Genomic DNA, 21248 nt, shown 5'->3' with positions numbered 1-21248 from the left:
TGTCCCAGAGGTGTTCTCTGAAACGCTCCGCAAGTAGCTACTTGCGGAGCATTTCAGAGAACACCTCTGGGACACCCGGACCAACCAACCCAACCACCCTGTAGCTCAACATTTCAATTCCCCCTCCCACTCCACCAAGGATATGCAGGTCTTTGGACTCCTCCATCGTCAGACCACAACAAAACGACGGTTGGAGGAAGAACGCCTCATCTTCCGCCTAGGAACCCTCCAACCACAAGGGATGAACTCGGATTTCACCAGTTTCCTCATTTCCCCTCCCCCCACCCTGTCTCAGTCAAATCCATCGAATTCAGCACCGCCTTCCTAACCTGCAATCTTCTTCCCGACCTCTCCGCCCCCACCCCAGTCTGACCTTTCACCCTCACCTTGACCTCTTTCCACCTATCACATTTCCGACGCCCCTCCCCCAAGTCCCTCCTCCCTACCTTTTATCTTCGCCTGCTGGACAAACTTTCCTCATTCCTGAAGAAGGGCTTATGCCCGAAACGTCGATTCTCCTGTTCCCTGGATGCTGCCTGACCTGCTGCGCTTTTCCAGCAACACATTTCCAGCGCTAATTTATCTATATGCTCTGTAACCACTTTACATCCTCTTTTGCAGCTTACCTTCCTAACTAACATTGTGTCATCAGCAAATTGAGCAACCGTAACTTCAGCCCTTTGTTCAAGCACTTTAAACTGTAAAATGTTGAGACCCCAAATTGATCTCTGTGATATACTACTCATCACCTCTTCCTTATCAAAAGAATAAGAAGCACACTTTCCTGTTAACTAGCCAATCTTCTAGCCATGTCAAAATGTCACACCATGAAAGTAATACCTTTTGCAGTGGTATTTTATATCATGCCTTTTAGAATCTAAGTACAGAACTTCCACTTGTCTCCTTTATCTCCAACACATGATATTCTTACCAAGAACTCCAGTAACTTAGTTAGTCATTTCTATTTCAAAACCAAGTTGACTGCCTGATTAACTTGAATTTTTTTAAGTGCCCTGAAGTTTATCAATAACTAGGGGGTTTTAAGACATGCTATGGCTTAGTGTCCTTTACTGGTAAAATTGATATGTCCCTAAAGAGCCATACTGAGTTGCATAAAAATCTCAGTATCTTTTGAGATCCCAACAGACAAGGACAGCATTCATGAGGTGAAGAAAGCAGTCCAATGAATGGTCCATTCGCAGTTTCTTTAAGGACAAAGTTGCCATGTCTGTCCCTCTCCAATTAAAGCTGTTTTGACAACTGTGAGGAGGTTTATGCAGATTCAGGAAGATGGAGAACTCTGTTTATAATCCATCAAAAAATATTAAGAATCATGCTTCACAAAGCTCCAGGCAATTCAGACTGTGTTGTATGCGTATAAACATATTATGACTGCTTTGCTTTTGCTTATTTTCTGTTTTCCTGGTTAACCAGACCAACATGTTTGTTTTAAAAAAAGAAACTTCAATTTGACCACCGACTTGGACTATTGGTCAGTTTTAATTTGAAGCTTTCCATTTTGGCAGTAATGTTTGTTGTTCACTTGTATAAAGTTACACTTTGCGAAGATTATTGCAAGAAGCAATGCAAAGAGTATAGATTAGAGCTGCAGTGGTTACAAGCAAACCTAAGTGATGGCGTGGTCAACATTTGTGAGCTTATACAGGATATAATTGAATGAATAATGCAGATTGAAATGCACATTCAATCATTGGTCAAGTCACTGGGTCTGTAAATCGTGTTTTAAAAAAGAAATTTGATACTTTATTATTGAAGAGTTTGAAATGTATTAATTGTAGAACACAAATTCAAGACAATTGAGATGTGAGGAGATGAGAAGAAATATTTTTGCTCAGCACTCAAGATCTGGAATGCACTCTTGGAAGGGTGGTAGAAGCAGATTTAACAGTAAGTTTCAAAAGGGAAATGGATATATGCTTGTTAAAAGAAAATGCTAGGATATGTCCAAGCAGAGGTGGGAGTATGTGAATGGTACTACTCGTCTTTTTCTTTGAGCCAGTGTTACAGAAAAAGCTTGTTTGCGCTGAATGACATTATATGAATATTCAATAAACCCTTTCAGTAATAAATATGTCATTACCAAAATTTGTTGTCACAATCCCAATATTGATAAGGGAACACACTTTTTATTTTATTGAGTTTATTTAGCTGAAGAAGAGAGCTGAAATTCTATTCAGGGTTTTCCCTAGAACATGAAAATGTTTCTATATTTCATATATTGAAGAAGTGGTTAGATATATCACTTAGGGCGAATGGGATCAAAGGTTATGGGGAGAAAGCAGGATTAGGCTGCTGAGTTGGACGGACAAAAGTGAGGACTGCAGATGCTGGAAACCAGAGTTTAGATCAGAGTGGTGCTGGAAAAGCACAGCAAGTCAGGCAGCATCCGAGGAGCAGGAAAATCGACGTTTTGGTCAGGAATAAAGCTTGTCCCGATGAAGGGCTTTTGCCCGAAACGTCGATTTTCCTGCTCCTCGGATGCTGCCTGACCTGCTGTGCTTTTCCATCACTACTCTGATCTAAAAACTGTTGAGTTGGGCAATCCGTCATGATCATGATGAATGGCGCGACAGGCTCGAAGGACCAAATGACCTCCTCCTTCTCCTATTTTCAGTGTTTCTATGTTTCTTCTATGTAAATCAAACTTAACCAAACCAGATGGTAAATTTACTGTGCTGTTTGGAAGATTTCTTAAAGATTGTGTAATTCTTTATTGCTGCATCACAATGATACATTAAGAAATATTTAGCAGTGGCAGCAAAATGGCACTAATCCATTGTTTGTTCTCCTGGTTTTTTTCCCCTCCTGTGGATGATCTTATGGCACCATTTGCTATGTTGCTGAAAAGACACATATTGTCAAAAGCACTTCAGTTGTTCCATTCATCTGGGCAAAAGAAAAAGCATCAAATTTCAAGCTGTTGCAACAATTTAAATTTGAGAAAAAACTGTTTATTGGTTGGCATGTTGACTTTGATTAGTTGAAGCATTACCAAAGAGAAAGCAATTAGAAACTGGAGACACCCCAAGCACCTGGGTCATTCAAAAAGACACGACTTGAATGTATTACTTTCGTTTGCAGAGAATGCCTGCCGACATATGAATATATTATTTTTGACAAGTATAATGAGCCATGTTGTGAGTTTGACTGATTAACTTATTGGTGATTAGTATAGCTAAAAGTTTGGATCGTTCAGCAAGTGCTGCCCAATTGCTAAATTAGAACTAACAATAAATGTTTTGACTTGGAATTTGAGTATTGGATGGTGGAGGACAGTGTGTTTTCTGCCTATTACAAATGACCAAAGGGATATTGTTTTGACTCCATCAGCAAATCATTGAGATATAGAGTATATACCTCGTATTGCACTGGCCTTGAAATTCATATGTGACATTGCTCAATTGAATGACAGGTATACCGTTTTTGGACGAGAGACCAATTTTTTTGTTTGTTTCTGAAGCATTGAAAGCCACATGGCCTGTAACTATATTAGTGCTGTTTGGAAAAAAAGTAAAGCTTCCAAATTTTGGACATGGCAAAAATAAAGGAACAGTGATTATAGTAGATTATGGTGGCCATCTGCAATGTTCTCTCATCCAGTTAATGTGGACCCACCCAAATTTGGGAATTGTTCCAACAAGGATTTATATCTGGAACACGTACCAGTGTGCTGCAATTTGTAAATCTATACAGTGATTCAGTTCATCCTCATCTTCCTGCTGCAACATGTGCAGCAACAGTTGTTGCAACCTGTCCCATTTTCCCTTTGTATTTGACCATGTCTGCTCTACATCTTAACTCCATCCAACCTGCCTTTTAATACAGTTGCATTTCAGAATTCCTTTAATTTCACATTTGAAATTTTTAATTGACCTAACCTCTCATCTTGTTTGTTCTAGATTTCTACTATCACTTATATGACGAGAGTGCTTTCTAATGTCACCATTCCAAAATTGAAGCTAGGTAAGTTAAGGTTACAGACTTTTATTTTGAACTCTACCACCAGAGGAAATAGTTCTTATCCATTTTGTTAAATCCTTTGATTGCATTAAATGATTCAGTCAGATCATCCCTTTATCTTATGTACTTGCAGGGATATACGAGATACCAAGAGTTCTGAAGCTGAGTCCCAGGGGATGCTATCTTTCAGTTAATCCTTGAAGAACTACAGTGGCTTTCTTCTTTAACTAGTTTCAAAGTAATGGTATGTGAAATGAAATCAAGTTAATCACAATCTTCATAAATGTCATAGCAATTCTTAACATTGTTCTTAAACTGCTTAATACATCTGACAAATCTAGTACTTGTTGGAAATTGAAAGTAAAAATGCCAGTAACTATTGGAACATCATTATATACATGTTTTGAACCATGCCACATTGCTATACATTTTATAATCCTAATGCGCTTTTTAATCTGAATCAGTTGTGAAACACCATATTTGATATGATACTTAATTTAAGAGAAGTGGGCTGCTCACTTAATAACTTGTTAATCTTTTTAGTGCACTGTTAAAATGCTTCATTTTCTAATTTTGCTGAGCGAACAACTTCTAATGGCTTGAACAGTAAGAATCATCCAAAATTAGCTGCCCTCTAGCAAGCCTTTTTTATGTTCTGAAAAAATGATTGGTTGCTTAAACTATTGATAATATTCACTGTAAACCACCTGCTCACCTTGATAGGTGACTGAATCCCCAACACAACATTAACTTCTTGTTCAGAACACAGGAATTCAGCTGGGAAAACCATTTAAAAATTCTAAGCTTTCTCATTGACTTGTAGGTTGTGTATGTCCTAGGACCATAACTAATCTGGACTGCATGAATAATTTGTTTAGATGAAAATAATGTGTGGTGTGAACTAGTTGCCAGCTGAGTAGAACCTTCTTATCACATGATCTTTGTGATTTAGATACTGGAATTAAAGATGCAACAAAGATTAGTACTGCATGTTAAATGATCCATTTTTGATTCAGTTGTCATCATTCCTTTGAAGGATTGCCATTACATTAAATACAATTTTAGTCTCCAAAAATACACTTTTAAGGGCAAATTTTAATTCAGTATTCAGATGATGCTGGAAGGTTTTAACTATGGATACTTTATTATGTATTATTTGCTGCAAGACTAAGTTTTAGTAATTAGCATCTTATTTGAACCTTCCATATTTAATCCGGTTTTAGTTCCCTCTTCGGAGGGGAGGATTGTTTTAATTTTGTCATGTGATTTGGTTTGAGCCATCTAGAGGCCATGAAAAGTGCTACATTAAATGCAAGTTATTTAATACATATGAAGGGATAATTCACTGATTACTTTCCAAAATCACTGTCAAACTGTACATCTGTAATTACATTGTCAGAAAAAGTTTCAAAGTGTCTGAGAAAAATGTTAACCCTTTATTCTATTGTAGAATCTCAAGATGATTTGACTGTGTGTCCATCCATCAAGTTGGAGAATGAAATTCGCTGCAGTGCTGAATGCTGCAACCTGCAGAGTACTCGATAATTCTTTCAAACAACGTTGGCATGCAGTGCAGAAAGAGCTGGTCTTCAAGCATCACAGCTTTTCTACCTTCCTTTCTCTTAATTGTCAGAGAAAGGATCTCAGCAAGTATGAGCAAGTGGATCATAAGAAATATGCCTCTTTGGTCCGCTCTGTTGTCTCAACAAAGGTCAGCCCTCAGACCCCTGAGACCCTGCTCAATGAGGATAACCTCTTGTACGGACCGGCCATCAGATCAAAATCAGCCAGCGCAGATTCAGAATCTGAAAGCCCCCAAAATCTGGCCCCTCTCCTGAACTTTGAACGTCAGAATACTGAGTATGAACCAGGGCCTGTGCTCAAACTACCGTTGCAGTTAATGTCACAGGGGGATCACTCGAAAGCCAGCTTGCCTAGTGTGACACGCATCTTGCAATTGACCATGAGTTTGGAGCAAGCATTTTATTTGGAACGATGGAAACGGAGAATGATAACTGAGCTTGGCCAAGATGGCTTCAAGGAGTATTCAAGAAGTAAGTATTCCTTGTAGTACTGCGTAGAAGTGATCACTCTGAGTTGGCCTGGTTTCATCCAATTTACCACTCTCAAACATTCTGTGCAGGTGTTTGTACTCAGCGTGAACCTCTTTCCATTCTATTCATCCACAACTATCTGCATAGTCTTCAACTCCTTTTTCCCTCATATACTTTATTTAACTTCCCTTTAAAGACAACACTACTCTTCCTTCAGTGACTTCTTGTATTAGGGACTTGCACATTCTCGCCACCCTCTAGTTGAAGACTATTTCTCCAAAACTAGTTTTACATTTGGTAGTGACAGGCCCCGAGTTTTTGTCTCCCCCACAAATTGAAAAGTCTCTTTTCTGCTTCGATCCTACGGTAATTTAATGTGGGTGTTTATTGACTCAGGTGAAAATGCCTAGGGGTTATGTCCTGAAGCAGTTTTTAACTATAATTCTTTATTAAGACATCACTGCGTTTGTAACACGTTGGAAAATGTTTTGCCTCAAGATCCTCTGCTGCCTTTGCCTCAAGATCGTCATTCTGATTGATGGGATGTTTAACTCCTCTTCCCAAAATACTGGTAATCTATCTTTAAAAGTTTAACCTGTACGTGTACCACTAGGCTTCTCTTTGACCCAGTGCAATTCTTTTATTTAATGCTGCAGTAGAAGCATAATCCACGAGAGGTCTGCAATTTTGGGGCATTAAATGTGCTCATGGCAACCATTCCAACCCTATACTAGTCAACACCAACATCTGAAGTTATTGAAACCAGAAAATGCAGAATAAGGAAAATCAGCCACAGTTGTGCTTGAGATTTTTGTCATCCCATTACTTTGCTGAAAATTAGGTAGTTTGGTGAGTAGTGTTTACATTGTATTAACTATCTGCTTGGAGACCAATTGTTCACATAGCCTTGAGGAAGTGATGACTTTTCAGATGGTCTTGAACTTGCTTTTTGTCACCTTGTTTTCCTTTCACTCTTCCGTCACCCCATTCACTCTTTTGCATATATCTATCTTACGCAGTCTGTTCCAGAATTTAGTTTGTGCTACTTTGTATTAGCTGTTTGAATGCTGACAGAAACCTACAGTAACTGTCTGGAGTCTCTTCCTCCATGGAAGAAGTTCCTACAAAATCACTTGTTGCTGTTAAGTATGGGAGACTGTGCAATCCGAGTGACCAGAGCAAATTTTAAATGTGCTGTCAATTTCTGTGACCATTCTGCTAGTGACATTGGACACGATATTTCCCCCAGATATTCTCAACCGAGGAAAGCTTTTCCATTCTGCTTTGGAGGAGACTCTTCTCTCGACCAAAATTCCAAAAACTGATGATGAAGAAATTACAGGGTACTTACACAGTGTGCAGGAAATCTTAGCAGACATTAGAGGACCTCGAGTCTTGGAGAGTGTTGTGACTCATCTGCCATTACAGTACATGGGGCTGGTAGACTGCATTGCAGAATATCGGTAAGACCCAGCATTCCTTTCATCTAATGTTTTACGTTGTGGACTTGAGTATTGCAAGAATTGGCAGAACAGGTGGCTGTCATGACAGCAATGCAATGTTCTCATGGACAGCAATGCAATCCCCAACAGTCATAACTAAGCTAAGTATCTGTGGGTTGAGGAATTAATTGTGTAACTGGAGCCTGAATTGCAAACGGTATAGGGCAACAGTGAGGATAATAGACCCTTTGTTCTTGGAGACATTTATGCCAGTAAGATTAAATCAATTTGAGAGTTGATGAATGGTCAGGGACAGGAGGTTATGACTGTGAGTTAGGCAGATATAAATACCTCAGCTGCCAAGATATCTCCTGATGTTACCACGGACAGGTCCAATCCCAGAATGAAGACAGATTTGGTAGTTTTTTTTAAAAAAATTAACATGAGTTAGATCTCATGGAATACAGGGGGAACTAGCCATTTGGATACAGAACTGGCTCAAAGGTAGAAGACACAGGGTGGTGGTGGAGGGTTGTTTTTCAGACTGGAGGCCTGTGACCAGTGGAGTGCCATAAGGATCAGTGTTGGGCCCTCTACTTTTTGTCATTTACATAAATGATTTGGATGCGAGCATAAGAGGTACAGTTAGTAAGTTTGCAGATGACACCAAAATTGGAGGTGTAGTGGACAGCGAAGAGGGTTATCTCAGATTACAACAGGATCTGGACCAGATGGGCCAATGGGCTGAGAAGTGGCAGATGGAGTTTAATTCAGATAAATGGGAGGTGCTGCATTTTGGGAAAGCAAATCTTAGCAGGACTTATACACTTAATGGTAAGGTCCTATGGAGTGTTGCTGACCAAAGAGACCTTGGAGTGCAGGTTCGTAGCTCCTTGAAAGTGGAGTCGCAGGTAGATAGGATAGTGAAGAAGGCGTTGGGTATGCTTTCCTTTATTGGTCAGAGTACAGGAGTTGGGAGGTCATGTTGCGGCTGTACAGGACATTGGTTAGGTCACTATTGGAATATTGCGTGCAATTCTGGTGTCCTTCCTATCGGAAAGATGTTGTGAAACTTGAAAGGGTTCAGAAAAGATTTACAAGGATGTTGCCAGGGTTGGAGGATCTGAGCTATAGGGAGAGGCTGAACAGGCTGGGACTGTTTTCCCTGGAGCATCGGAGGCTGAGGGGTGACCTTATAGAGGTTTACAAAATTATGAGTGGCATGGATAGGATAAATAGACAAAGTCTTTTCCCTGGGATCGGCGAGTCCAGAACTAGAGGGCATAGGTTTAGAGTGAGAGGGGAAAGACATAAAAGAGATCTAAGGGGCAACTTTTTTACGCAGAGGGTGGTACGTATATGGAATGAGCTGCCAGAGGATGTGGTGGAGGCTGATACAATTGCAACATTTAAGAGGCATTTGGACGGGTATATGAATAGGAAGGGGCTTCGAGGGATATGGGGCGGGTGCTGAAGATGGGACTAGATTAGGTTGGGATATCTGGTCGGCATGGAGGGGTTGGACTGAAGGGTCTGTTTCCATGCTGTACATCTCTTCTGAAGCTATAAGCAAACAAATGAGGTTGTAGATTGATTAACAATTAAACAGTAAACAAAAGAACTGCGGACGCTGTAAGTCAAACAAAAACAGAAGCTGCTGGAAAAGCTCAGCTGGTGTGGCAGCACCTGTAAAGAGAAATCAAAGTTAACGTTTCGAGTCCAGTTTTGAATTCTGAGGAAGGATCGCCAAACTTGAAACGTTAACTTTGATTTCTCTTAACAAATACTGCCAGATCTACTGAGCTTTTACAAGCAATTTCTGTTTTTGTAACAATAAAACAAGTTTATTACACCAAAGTAATAAAAAAAAAGCAAAGTAAACTATCTAATTACAACATTGTTCAAAAGATTTGATGCACACATAGTCAAAGAGATGTTCAGCACAGAACCAGACGCTTCAGTCCAACTTGTCCATGCCGATCAGACATCCTAAATTAATCGAGTCTGATTTGCCAGCACTTGGTCCATGTTTCCTGTGGGGATGAAGGTGATAGGTCAGAGAGGAGGGTGGAGTGGATAGGTGGACACCTCCATCCCCACCTCGATTCACCTATTGTACTCTATGCTACTTTCTCCCCACCCCCACCCCCTCTCATTTATCTCTCCACTCTGCAGGCACCCTGCCTCTATTCCTGATGAAGGGCTTTTGCCCGAAACATCGATTTTCCTGCTCCTTGTATGCCGCCTGACCTGCTGTGCTTTTCCAGCACCACTCTAATTTAGACTCTGGTTTCCAGCATCCGCAGTCCTTGTTTTTACCGTTGCTATTCATATACTCACCCAATGCCTTTTCAATGTTGTAGTTGTATCAACCTCCATTACTTCTTCTGGCAGCTCTTTCCATTCATGCACTACCCTCTGCATGAAAAAAGTTGTCCCATAGGTCCATTTTAAATTTTTCCCCTCTCACCCTAAACCTCTAGTTCTGGACTCCTCATTTACCTTATCCATGCCCTTCATGATTTTATAAGCCTCTGTAAGGCCAACCCTCAGCCTCCCACGCTCCAGGGAAAACAGCCCCAGTCTATTCAACCTCTCCCCGTAGCTCACATTCTCCAACCCTGGCAACATTCTTATAAATCCTTTCTTCTGAACCCTTTCAATTTCACGACATCCGTCTGATAGGAGGGAGACAAGAATTGCACGTAATATTCCAAAAGTGGCCTAAATAATGTACTTTACAGCCTCAACATGAACTCCGAACTCCTATACTCAATGCTCTGACCAATAAAGAAAAGCATACGAGACGCTATCTTCACTATCCTATGTACCTGGGACTCCACTTTCAAGGAACTATGAACCAGCACTCCAAGGTCTCTTTGTTCAGCAACACTCCTCAGGACCTTTCCATTAAGTGTCCTGCCCTGATTTGCCTTTCCAAAATGCAACACCTCGCATTTATCTGAATTAAACTCCATCTGCCACTCCTCAGATCATTGGCCCACCTGATCAAGATCCTATTGTAATCTGAGATAAGCTTCTTCGCTGTCCACTACACCTCCAATTTTGGTGTCATCTGCATACTTACTAGCTATACTGCTTATGTTCACATCTAAATCATTTATATAAATGACGTAAAGCAGTGGACCCAGCACCGAAGCTTGTGGCACTCCACTGGTCACAGGCCTCCAGTCTGAAAAGTATCCCTCCACCACCACATGTTTGAGCCAGTTCTGTATCCAGATGGCTAGTTCTGCCTGTATTCCATGTAATCTAACCTTGCTAACCTGTCTCCCATGAGGAACCTTGTCAGACAACTTGCTGAAGTCCATATAGATCACTTCCACCACTCTGCCCTCATCAATCCTCTTTTTGTTCCTACTTCAGAAATTGAATTTAGTGTGACATGATTTCCATGCACAAAACTATGCTGACTATCTCTAATCAGTCCTTGCCCTTCCAAAATATATTTAAATTCTTGGTAAAGAAAAAATCTCCTCTTCTCACCAAGGCTATCACCTTACAATTAACCAAAATCCAGAGAAATGTTTATTCTCAATCCAGTCTGTAGGTGTGACTTAACTGCTTTTTCAGAGAGCTGAGAGTGTATTGCTGGAAAAGCACAGCAGATCAGGCAGCATCCGAGGATCAGAAAAGTCGACACTTTGGGCCAGAGCCCTTCATCAGGAATATGAAGGGCTCCGGCCCAAAACATTGATTCTGCTACTCCTGGGATGCTGCCTGACCTGCTGTGCTTTTCCAGCAACACACTCTCGACTCTGATCTCCAGCATCCGCAGACCTCACTTTCTCCTGCTTTTTCACAGATTCTGTTTTGTTCTGAGATGTGGATTGTTTTCCTGAAATAATTTCACAACTGAGAGGTTAAATTTTCTCCTTAAATAACCTGCAGAATTGTAACCAAACATCCATGGGTCTGGAGGTTTCACAAACTACACCTTTAATGCTTTAATTTATTTCCACGACTGCTCTGAACATTCTACTTTTCTAGGAGAGTCAATTAATGCGTCTGACCCCAAGTCAGGTCTCCTTCAAACTGAACCCAAAAACTTTTAAACTGTTTTTAAACTTGCTGATCTTAGATAATGCTAAAACTAATGACTAAATATTGTCTCTCTCCTGTTGAATATGCAAATTCCAGGGCGCACATACTGTTTTTATTATCATGGTACCTATTCCCCTCTCTTTTTTCCCCTTTTTTCTCTCTCTCCTTTTTTTTTCTCTAATTTTTCAGAGTAATCAGTTTGTTAATCCAGCTTTCTACCTTGGTGCACATCAAGTTCCAATATAGGCCATAGAACAGGATCTCCTGAGTTAGAGTCCCTTGCATCTGACCATTATAAATGGTTTAAAGATGAAAAGTAATTCCAAGGATCAGGTCACCAGTGGACTGGATCCAGGATAATAACAAAGTGGAATAGGAGAGAATCAATAACCCATATACCAAATTTGTTCATAGTATTGGCACCGAGCAGGACTTTCCTCCAAACCTGGGGAAGAGTGTGAGACCAAGGTTAGGACTGCATGCTCTTTGCAGTGTAGGGTGCCGTCTTGCAGGATGGGCACCTTGTAACCTCATCTGCTGTAACTATGACCCTAATTTAGGTTTGAGTCCCAAAGTTTATGAATTTGTGGAGGATACTAAATTGAAAAAGCTTTTGTAAGTGACCCTGCGTCCAAGTAAAACAGCTTGGGCCCTTCCACATTCATTCTTTGATCTCTTGAGGAATTGAAGGAAATGGGGAGTGTGTGAGAAAGTGGAGTTAAAGCAGAAAATCAACCAGGATTGTATTGATTGGCAAAATGGGGATGAGGGGCTGTATGATTTGCTCCTACTCATGTTTATCTTACATTAAAAGCCATTGAATTTTGTGGTAGAGGCTGCAGAGGAAATTTTCTAGAGGGGTACCAGATATTTAATAGCCTGAATTGCCTCTCCACTATTAGCTTTGAAATAGTTGTAAGGGGATGAGCATGGCGGTGAGACTGAAAATAAACTGGTGTAGACGACAGATTTGATCATCTGCAGTTTAATTCTGAGCTATCATCTATACCTCTCACAATCTGTCCAAGCTACCCATGCTGTCACCAGTTAGTGGCTCAAAGCTTCACCAACAATCAATGGAACTGCCAAGAGATAGTCTTGGTAGGAATCAAACCTACCAAACCTGCCTGGACTTATCCCTGCTCAATATGAACTCTCCAACTGGAATTATCAGGTAATAGTGAGAAGCAAAAACCTGACTGCTTTTTCCCTTTCTAATTACTGTGACTTGAGGGAAATTGTTCCTAACAATTAAGCCAACTGAATCTGGCCCCCTGCAATCTATGCTAGCTTTACCAGTTTAAGAAACTGCTTTTTTTGATTGTTTGTCTGACTGGAATATTCAAGGATTAGTAATGGTGAATGGCAGTAAATTCCTCTGTGGAGGTCCGTGGTTCAGCAAATCTGCTTTTGCCTTTCAATAATAAGTTTCTTCCTCGTAAACAGGATTTCTTTCAGCAAGAGCAATTTTCAGGTAAAAGATCACTATTTCAAAAAGAACTCCAGAATCAGTGTTAGTACAAGTTCAACAGATGCTTTTAATTGTTATATCTTGTGCAGGGGCAAGTTGTGTGTTATAGACTGGAAAACCTCTGAGAAGCCAAAACCATATTTTCGAAATACCTTTGATAACCCGCTTCAGGTGGCAGCATATGCTGGTGCCCTGAACCATGATGACAACTATAACTTTCAGGTCAGTAAGTTTTAATCTCCCCTTTCATTCGATGTAAGCTGCTAGGAGATAGTAGGTGGAGTTGGATCATGATGAAGGCTTCTGCTTGAAACGTCAGCTCTCCAGTTCCTTGGATGCTGCCTGACCTGCTGTGCTTTTTCAGCACCACATTTTGTCAACTTCTTACCTCCGGCTCAAATGATTGTTGGTTCAAGTCCCACTCTTGATGTGTTGGCTAGTACTCCAGTACAGGACACTGCTTATGCTGTGGAAGGTGCTGTTTTCAAATGAGACAGTAAATCAAGGCCCATTTTTCCTTCAAGTGAAAGGAAAGATCCTACAGCACTCTTGAAAAAAGAGCAGAAAAGATTTACTGATCAATATTTATTTCTCAACCAATACCATTTAAACATATTATCTGCTCATTATCCCCAGTATGATTCTTTTAAAATTGCCACTGAGATACCTTTAGTGCTTTCTCCATTCAGCACCTGCATTGAATGACTTAAATTTTCAATCTCCCTGATTCCCCCTTGGCATTGCCTGCTCATTTATTATTGAGCTCTCTTTCCACGAAGATCATCCAATCCGTTTGACCTTGTTATCTTGCATGATATAGCCATTGTTATTAATCACGAGTGTAAACATCTTTATCATTTCTTTGTCTTGCTGTAGATCCAATTCCATAGAAAAACCCTATATCCTGTATCTGCCTCGGTGAGAGGGTACTAATCCCAATATACTTACAGCTCCACTTTCAAAATCTCAGCTACCAAATGTTTAACCATACATTTACCACACCATTCCAGCAGCTGCTGAATGACACAACAGTTGCCACCAGATTTTGTCCCAGGCCCCATTAAAACTATTTTGCTCTCTCATTCTGCTTGTTCCCCCTCATATGGCTTTCAAAGCTCTGCTCCCTTCCCTCCAAAGGAATGCAACAACTTCTGTTTTCTGTTCGATACTACAAATCACTGTTTCTTCCAACTTTGCACCCAAAAAGTACAAAGCACTCATGGACATTTGTTTGTCACAAAGATCAAGATTAATCTGATCGGTTTCCTGTGCTGTAAACTTTCTTTTTACTAGCCTACCTGACCAACCTTTCCTTTTGTGCTCCTCCTTCTCCTAGTCTCAAACCTGCATGTTTCTGTTTCCTTCCTGTCTCACCTACTGCCTTGATCATGAAACCCAGTTCCTCCTCCTCCTCCAAACCTATTTCTCCTAAACTGCTGACCAGCTGATTTTGCTTCCTGGTCCCCATGTTAATTGATACAGTAACAATTTCTCTCATCTAATTTGTATCTTCCTCTCCATGGTGATGTTTTGAACCACTGCGGTCCATTTGGTGTCAATGCATCCACATTACAGTGAAGGATTTTGACCCTGTGGTAGTGAATGAGCAGTGATATAGTTCAAAGTTAGATAATGTACAGTTTGGAGAGAAACATGCAGGTGGGAGTGCTCCATCCACCTGCTTCCCTTATCCTTCTGAGTGTTAGAGGTTGTGGGTTTGGAAGGTGCTGTTAAAGGAGTCTTGGTGAGTTCCTGCAGTGCATCTTATAGTTGGTACATGCTGCTGCCACTGTGGAGGGAATGAATGGAGTAGTTTGATTTCTGATCAACCAGGCTGCTGTGTCTTGGTTAGTGTTGAGCTGCTTCATTGTAGTCGGAGCTGCACTCATCAAGGCATGAGGAGAGTACTCCTCCACACTCCTGACTTGTGTCTTGTGGGTAATGGAATAGCTACTAGGGAGGCAAGAGATGAGTTACTGCTGTATAATTCCTAGCCTCTGACCTGCTTTTATAGCTATAGTATTTTTATGGCTGTCCAGTTTCATTTCTGGTCAGTGGTAAGTCCTAAGATGTTGATTGTGGGGGTTCAGTGATGGTATTGCCCTCTGATATTCAATAGCATTGGTTAGATTCCCTCTTGTTGGTGATGGGCATTATCTGGCACTTGTGATGTGAATGCTACTTGCCATTTATCAGCCCAAGCCAGAAAGTTGAATCCCTCCAAACAGGTTTCCACCTCATCATTAGTGTTAAAATAGTTCTTTTCAAATTCATAAATGACATTCTGTGTGACTGTGACAAAGGTAAACTATCTCTTCTTGTCTAAACCAACAGAAATAACACATTCAGTGCAGAGTCCTCCCAAAATGCTGCTCAGTGCCATGATATACCATCAAATAACTTGGGAAGTGAGCACCTGTTGGAAGGGATCTCGAATCAAATTTTGATTTTTTAAAAATGCATTTATTCATACTTTAACTTGGTGTGTGTTATTTTAGAAGTGACAAGACCATTTTTTTTGCTTCTGTCAGGTTGAGCGGGGACTGATTGTGGTGGCCTACAAAGATGGTTCACCTGCACATGCTCACTTCATGGACCGCGAACTGTTCCTCACTTGCTGGAAGAAATGGCTGCTTCGGCTGGAGAAATACAAGAAGCAAATTCATGTTTCCACGTGACTAGCTTGAGTCTGTCTCAGGGCTGAAAGAGCACTCCAATGCAATACACTGACCCAGCTCCCAAAAACATTTCGTGGAGCAGTCTTCAGGTGTTAGTGCAAAGTTTAATCAATACTTGTATCTTTAAGGGTGTTTACTGAAATTGTAAACAAGTATCATCTTATTATGTTTATGACATCACATTTTGTAGAACCTTGAATGAACTGCCATATCTTCTTCAACAATGATTGTGTCAAAGTACCTACTTGGGACGTCCTGAAAAATGCTACGTAAATACTTGGTTTTATATCTGTTTACAATGTTACAAACAACAAACTGTGAGAAATCTAGTATTGTTCATTTCACCTTTATTCTTGGTACTGATGACTGAATTTGTAAGGCTTCGTGGCATTGATGGCGGTATGTTGGGTTGCAAATATTAAGCCCGTCACAATTTGCTAGTCCAGTGGAGCTCCACCAAATACGCTGTAATCAAAGTGACACAGAATTTCAGCGAATACAATGGACTGAAACAGAAATACCCATTTGGTGAAACATCAGCCCTGTGTAAATGGGTCGTATGAAGAATCAGCCTTTGTAGTTGTATTGTTGTAAGGCAGCACTTTGACCGTCCCAGAAATCTTGTTTTAGCTGGCAGGAATGTACACTGTTTCAACTGCTATCTTTTGTTTAATGAAACGTGTATATCTTAAAATGGATTTGTTTACTAAACATTTAGAGTGACCAGTTACCCATATGATACAGTAGGTCTGTCAATGGAAGCAAGAATTTAATAAATGAGAATGGTTGAGAGCAACTGATGCTTGCTGATTCTCAGAGTTTTTCCAATAACTTGTGACATGGCACCCTCAACTGATCATACAGTGGTACTACACTTATTAGCTCATTATTGCAGAAACCTGTACAAGGAATTGACATTCTTATCAACATGTTCCTATTTGATGTTTGTGCTAACATTTATCATACCGGTAATGGGGTGGCGGGGTGGCACGGTGGCTCAGTGGTTAGCACTGCTGCCTCACAGCACCAGGATCCCACGTTCAATTCCATTCTTGGGCGAATGTCTGTGTGGAGTTTGCACATTCTCCCCGTGTCCGCATGCTCCGGTTTCCTCCGACATTCCAAAGGTGTGCAGGTCAGGTGAATTGGCCATGCTAAATTGCCCATAGTGTTTGGTGCATTAGTCAGAGAGGGGTGGGTTACTCTTCGGAGGGTTGATGTGGACTTGTTGGGCCGAAGGGCCTGTTTCCACACTGTAGGGAATCTAATCTAATCTCTAATCTAATATTTTGTCATGCAATTTGGGACGAAATTGGAACAATTTTGAATTGGGACCACTGAAAATGGATCACTTTTTATTTAACAAGTTGCGATGCTCTTAACAAAGGGCGCGGGTATCATTGGCTGGCCAGCATTTATTGCCCAACGTTGCCCTGGTGAAGGTGGTGATGGTAAGTTGCCTTCATGTATTAGCTGCAGTCCATGTTCTGTGGGTAGACTCTTAATACAATTAGGGGAGAATTCCAGGATTTTCACCTGGCAACAGTGTACAAATTATGATTATTTTCCAAGTCTAGATGGTAACTGGCTTGGAAGGAAACTTACAGGTGATGGTCCAATGTATCTGCTGCCTTGTCCTTCTGAATGGAAGTGATTGTGGGTTTGGAAGGTGCTGTCTATGATCTTTTAGTGAATTTTTGCAATGCATCTTGGAGATAATACACAGTGCTGCTGCTACTGACCATCAGTGATGGAGGGAGTAGATGTTTGTAAAAATGTGGTGCCAATCAAGTAGGCTGCATTGTCCTGGATAATTCAGACTTCTTGAATGTTGTTGGCACTCCACTCATCCAAGCAAGTGGGGAGTATTCCATCGCACACATGACTTGTGCCTTGTAGATGCTGAACGGGCTTTGCAGAGTCAGATAATGAATGACTTGCCACAGTAGTCCTAGCCTCTGACCTGCTCTTGTAGCCACTGTATTTACGTGGAGTTCCTAGGTAAGTTTCTCGTCAATGGTAAACCCCAGGATGTTTCAGTGATAGTAAAATCATTGAATGCCAAGGATGGTGGTTAGTTTGTCTCTTATTGGAGATGATCTTTCCATAGTATTTCTATGATGGAAATGCTACTTGCTAGACCAAACCTGGCTATTATAGATCTTATTGCATTTGAACATGGACTGCTTCAGTAACCGAGGAGTCGCGAATGGTGCTGAACATTCTGCAGCCAACAGTAAACAACCCTACTTTTGACCTTTTATCATGGAGGAAATGTCATTAGTGAAGCAGCTGAAGATGGATGGCACTAGGAGACTACCCTGAGGAATTCCTGTAGTGATGTCTTGAAGCTGAGATGGCCATCTTCCTATGTGCAAGGCTTGGCTCCAAACAGTAAAAACATTTCCTTCTAATTACCATTAATTCCCGTTTTGCTAAAGCTCTTTGATGCCATATTTGGTCAAATATGGCTTTGCTGTTTAGGGCTGTCACTCTCGCCTCAACTTCTCATGATGTTGACACTGTTTCCCTTGTTCTCCTGCCCTTTCCATTGCCAGACATTGATAGTTGTCAGCTTGATTTGTGAGCAAGTATATTTCCCTGAATCATGTAATATTGACTAGCCTAACCCAGTAATTTGATGTGGCCGATAGTCAACAAAAGAGGAGTTGAAGTTGTTTACAGAATAGGCTGCCAGAGCAGAGTCTTGGCAGCTATTTGACTGCATTCCATGCACAAACAAACTGGCAACGTGGTGGAATTAGCTCCACCGAATTTGTATTAATGGATGAGGTGATGATGGAGGGCTATCTGACTGCCATACAGCAACTTGAAAAATTCTGAGTCACAGTTACGTGGCTGTATGTGTCAGCAAGAATTCCTGCAAGCTTGCCAGATGTGTAGCACCAGCCCAAGTATTTGATTTCCAATAAAGTTGAAGTGCTGCTGTATAAGTGGGTGCTGGTACGCCTGCCTTGTTTAGCATTCTAGTAGCCATGCCCCTCCAAAGGTGACATTGCATTACACCTGGTTGTAGAGAGTGACCATATTCAGTATTGTACAGAACTGAAAGTAAATGTGGGTGAAGATCTGCAAGGATAACTATCCAATATCTACGAGGTAGATGGTCCAAGATATTATGATGCAAATTATTGTCTTCCAAACTGTTCACAGGTACAGCTCACATGCTAATATCTTCACACAACTAGAGAGATCTTTCATTATATCTCATACATTCCTATATTTTGGAATGGGTTCTAGCCACAACTTCAAAAGAGAGCCTTGTATCTTCTAAAGGTGCTATTAATTGAGCTGAACTGGCATGGCTGACATCTATGGTGAACCTCAGACATCATATGACCATCAATGAGCTGCTATACTATGGGAAATACACCAGTGAGGTAACCTTTTGTTACTATACAATTGGAATGGAGACAAATATATTGACATGCTGGCTGGTACAGCTGTCATCTGTTGCTTAGTATGTTAAAAAGGACAGTGTGATTTTATAGAATGGCCTGTAATGAGATACAGTTAGCCATACGTTTCAATCCCTGCATTTCTCCAGCTTCTTTAATGGTTGCACTGAAAAAGGTTCAGTGAAACATGGGCTGATATGTGTATTGTAAAATGTGTTTAGTAAAAGTGATACTCTACTTTCTCTTGCTTTTTTTCTCACTCCTCTGTCCCTCACCTTTCAAATAGTCGAAGTCATATAGAAACAGACCCTTCAGTCCAACTTGTTCATGCTGACCAGACGTTCCAATCTGAACTAGTCCCATTTGCCAGCATTTGGCCCATATCTGTCTAAACCCTTCCTTCTTCAGCATCATTCTTCCAGTTAGCAGAGACAGGATTCAGCAAACAACTCTATGATGCTTAACATTCCTAATCATGAAAGTCAGCTGTAATTGGCTTTGTGTTTCTGTTATTAACTGCTTTCCACTAGCATTCCACACCCTGCAGTTGGATTTTACTTTAGTGTTTCCTTTTTCGAAGTCATGAGTTTGATCATTTATGGAAGTTTTTTTTCTGCTTGATTACTTTGTCAGAAATCCAAACTTCAAAATATAAGTTGACAGTTGATCTGTATTGACCAAACGGTGGTTGCTTAACCCCATTGTCCACAAAAGTCTCTGCTTCAATTCCACAGTCTATGGGATTGAGGGTGATTTAGTGTTTTGGATCAGGAATTGGCTAGCTGTAGGAAGACAGAGGGTGGTAGTTGGTGGGAAATGCTCATCCTGGAGTTCAATTATGAGTGGTATACCACAAGGATCTGTTTTGGAGCCACTGCTGTTTGTCATTTTTATAAATGACCTGGATGAGATGGATTAGTAAATTTGCAGATGACACTAAGTTGTAGGAGTTGTGGACAGTGCGGAAGGATGTTGCAGTTTAGAGTGGCATAGATAAGCTTCAGAGCTGGGCTGAGAGGTGGCAATTGGAGTTTAATGCACAAAAGGGTGAGGTGATTAACTTTGTAAGGAATGCAGAGGACTGGGCAAATGGTAAGATTCTTTGTAGTGTGGATATGCAGAGAGATCTCTGTGTCCACGTGCATGGATCCCTGAAAGTTGCCACCTGGGTTGATAGGATTGTTAAGGTGTACGGTGTGTTAACTTTAGTTGGAAGAGGGATCGAGTTTTGGAGCCATAAGGTCATGTTGCAGCTGTACAAAGCTCTGGTGCAACCGTGCTTGGAGTATTGTGTATGGTTCATGTTGCCGCATTACAGGAAGGATGTGGAAATATTAGGGTGCAGAGAAGGTTTACCAGGAGGGAAGGTCTTATGAGGAAAGGCTGAAGGACTTGAGAGAGAAGGAGATTAAGAGGTGACTTAATAGGGACATATAAGATGATCAGAAGATTAGTTAGGGTGGTCAGTGAGAGCCTTTTCCCTCAGATGGTGTTGGCTAGCACGAGGGGACATAGCTTTAAATTGAGAGGTGATAGATATAGGACAGGTGTCAGAAGTAGCATCTTGACTCAAAGAACAGTAAGGGCGTGGAATACCCTGCCTGTAACAGTAGTAGTCTTGCCAACATTAAGTGCATGTAAGTGGTCATTGGATAAACATATGGATGATATTGGAATAGTGTGCGTTAGATGGGCTTTAGAATCATTTCACAGGTTGGCGCAACCTGGTGCCAAAGTGGCTAACAGGCATTGCCTAAGTCAACAATCGGAGGCCTTTAGGTTTTTTTAACACAGTTGTGCAGTGAAAGGGGAGTGGCCAGTTCTCCCACTTCTCATCCAGCTCCAGGTTTTAGTCAATAGCAACTCTCCCTGATATTGATAGTGGGAAATTTGAGTGATAGCCATGCTATTGATTAGTCCAAGTCTAGATGTTGTTCAGATTCTGCCATATATGGACAAGGATTGGTTCAGTGTCTGAGGAGTTGCAAATAGTGCTGAACATCCCACTTCTGAGCTGATGACAGGGGAAAGTTCATTGATGAAACAGCTGAAGATGGTTGGGCCTAGGACAGCACCCTGAGGAATTCTGCAATGATATTCTTGGATGGGAAGGAGTTTCCTGGGACGACTCAACATCG

The 21248-nt window shown here is 41.0% G+C and overlaps 2 protein-coding genes across 6 annotated transcripts in view; one reads left to right on the top strand and one right to left on the bottom strand.

Moving 5' to 3' along the window:
- The window catches only part of mgme1 (mitochondrial genome maintenance exonuclease 1), a 183936-nt gene extending 167449 nt beyond the window's left edge, over positions 1–16487 (top strand). For 4 of the 5 annotated variants that reach the window (XM_087991540.1, XM_087991541.1, XM_043696340.2 and 1 more), the window contains 6 exons: positions 3921–3984; positions 4115–4225; positions 5432–6035; positions 7285–7498; positions 13103–13235; positions 15545–16487. In XM_087991540.1, the coding sequence (XP_087847666.1) occupies positions 5477–6035; positions 7285–7498; positions 13103–13235; positions 15545–15691 (1053 nt within the window). In that variant the 5' untranslated portion in view covers positions 3921–3984; positions 4115–4225; positions 5432–5476 and the 3' untranslated portion in view covers positions 15692–16487. Of the gene's footprint in view, positions 1–1804; positions 1909–3920; positions 3985–4114; positions 4226–5431; positions 6036–7284; positions 7499–13102; positions 13236–15544 lie in introns of those variants that run through there. The other variant, XM_087991539.1, reaches the window with a different exon arrangement.
- LOC122552986 (transcription factor Ovo-like 2) overlaps positions 13279–21248 on the bottom strand; it is a 48373-nt gene continuing 40403 nt past the window's right edge. Inside the window, exon 5 of the transcript XR_015758499.1 lies at positions 13279–13561. The gene's annotated coding sequence lies outside the window, so the exon portion shown is untranslated. The remainder of the gene's footprint in view (positions 13562–21248) is intronic.

This window comes from Chiloscyllium plagiosum, unplaced genomic scaffold (assembly GCF_037043375.1).
Source record: "Chiloscyllium plagiosum isolate Xiang-an unplaced genomic scaffold, Cpla_swu_hap1 HiC_scaffold_10, whole genome shotgun sequence".
NCBI classification, from domain to species: domain Eukaryota; kingdom Metazoa; phylum Chordata; class Chondrichthyes; order Orectolobiformes; family Hemiscylliidae; genus Chiloscyllium; species Chiloscyllium plagiosum.
The sequence above is the reverse complement of the archived record's forward strand: the minus strand, read 5'-3'. Positions and strand labels throughout refer to the sequence as shown.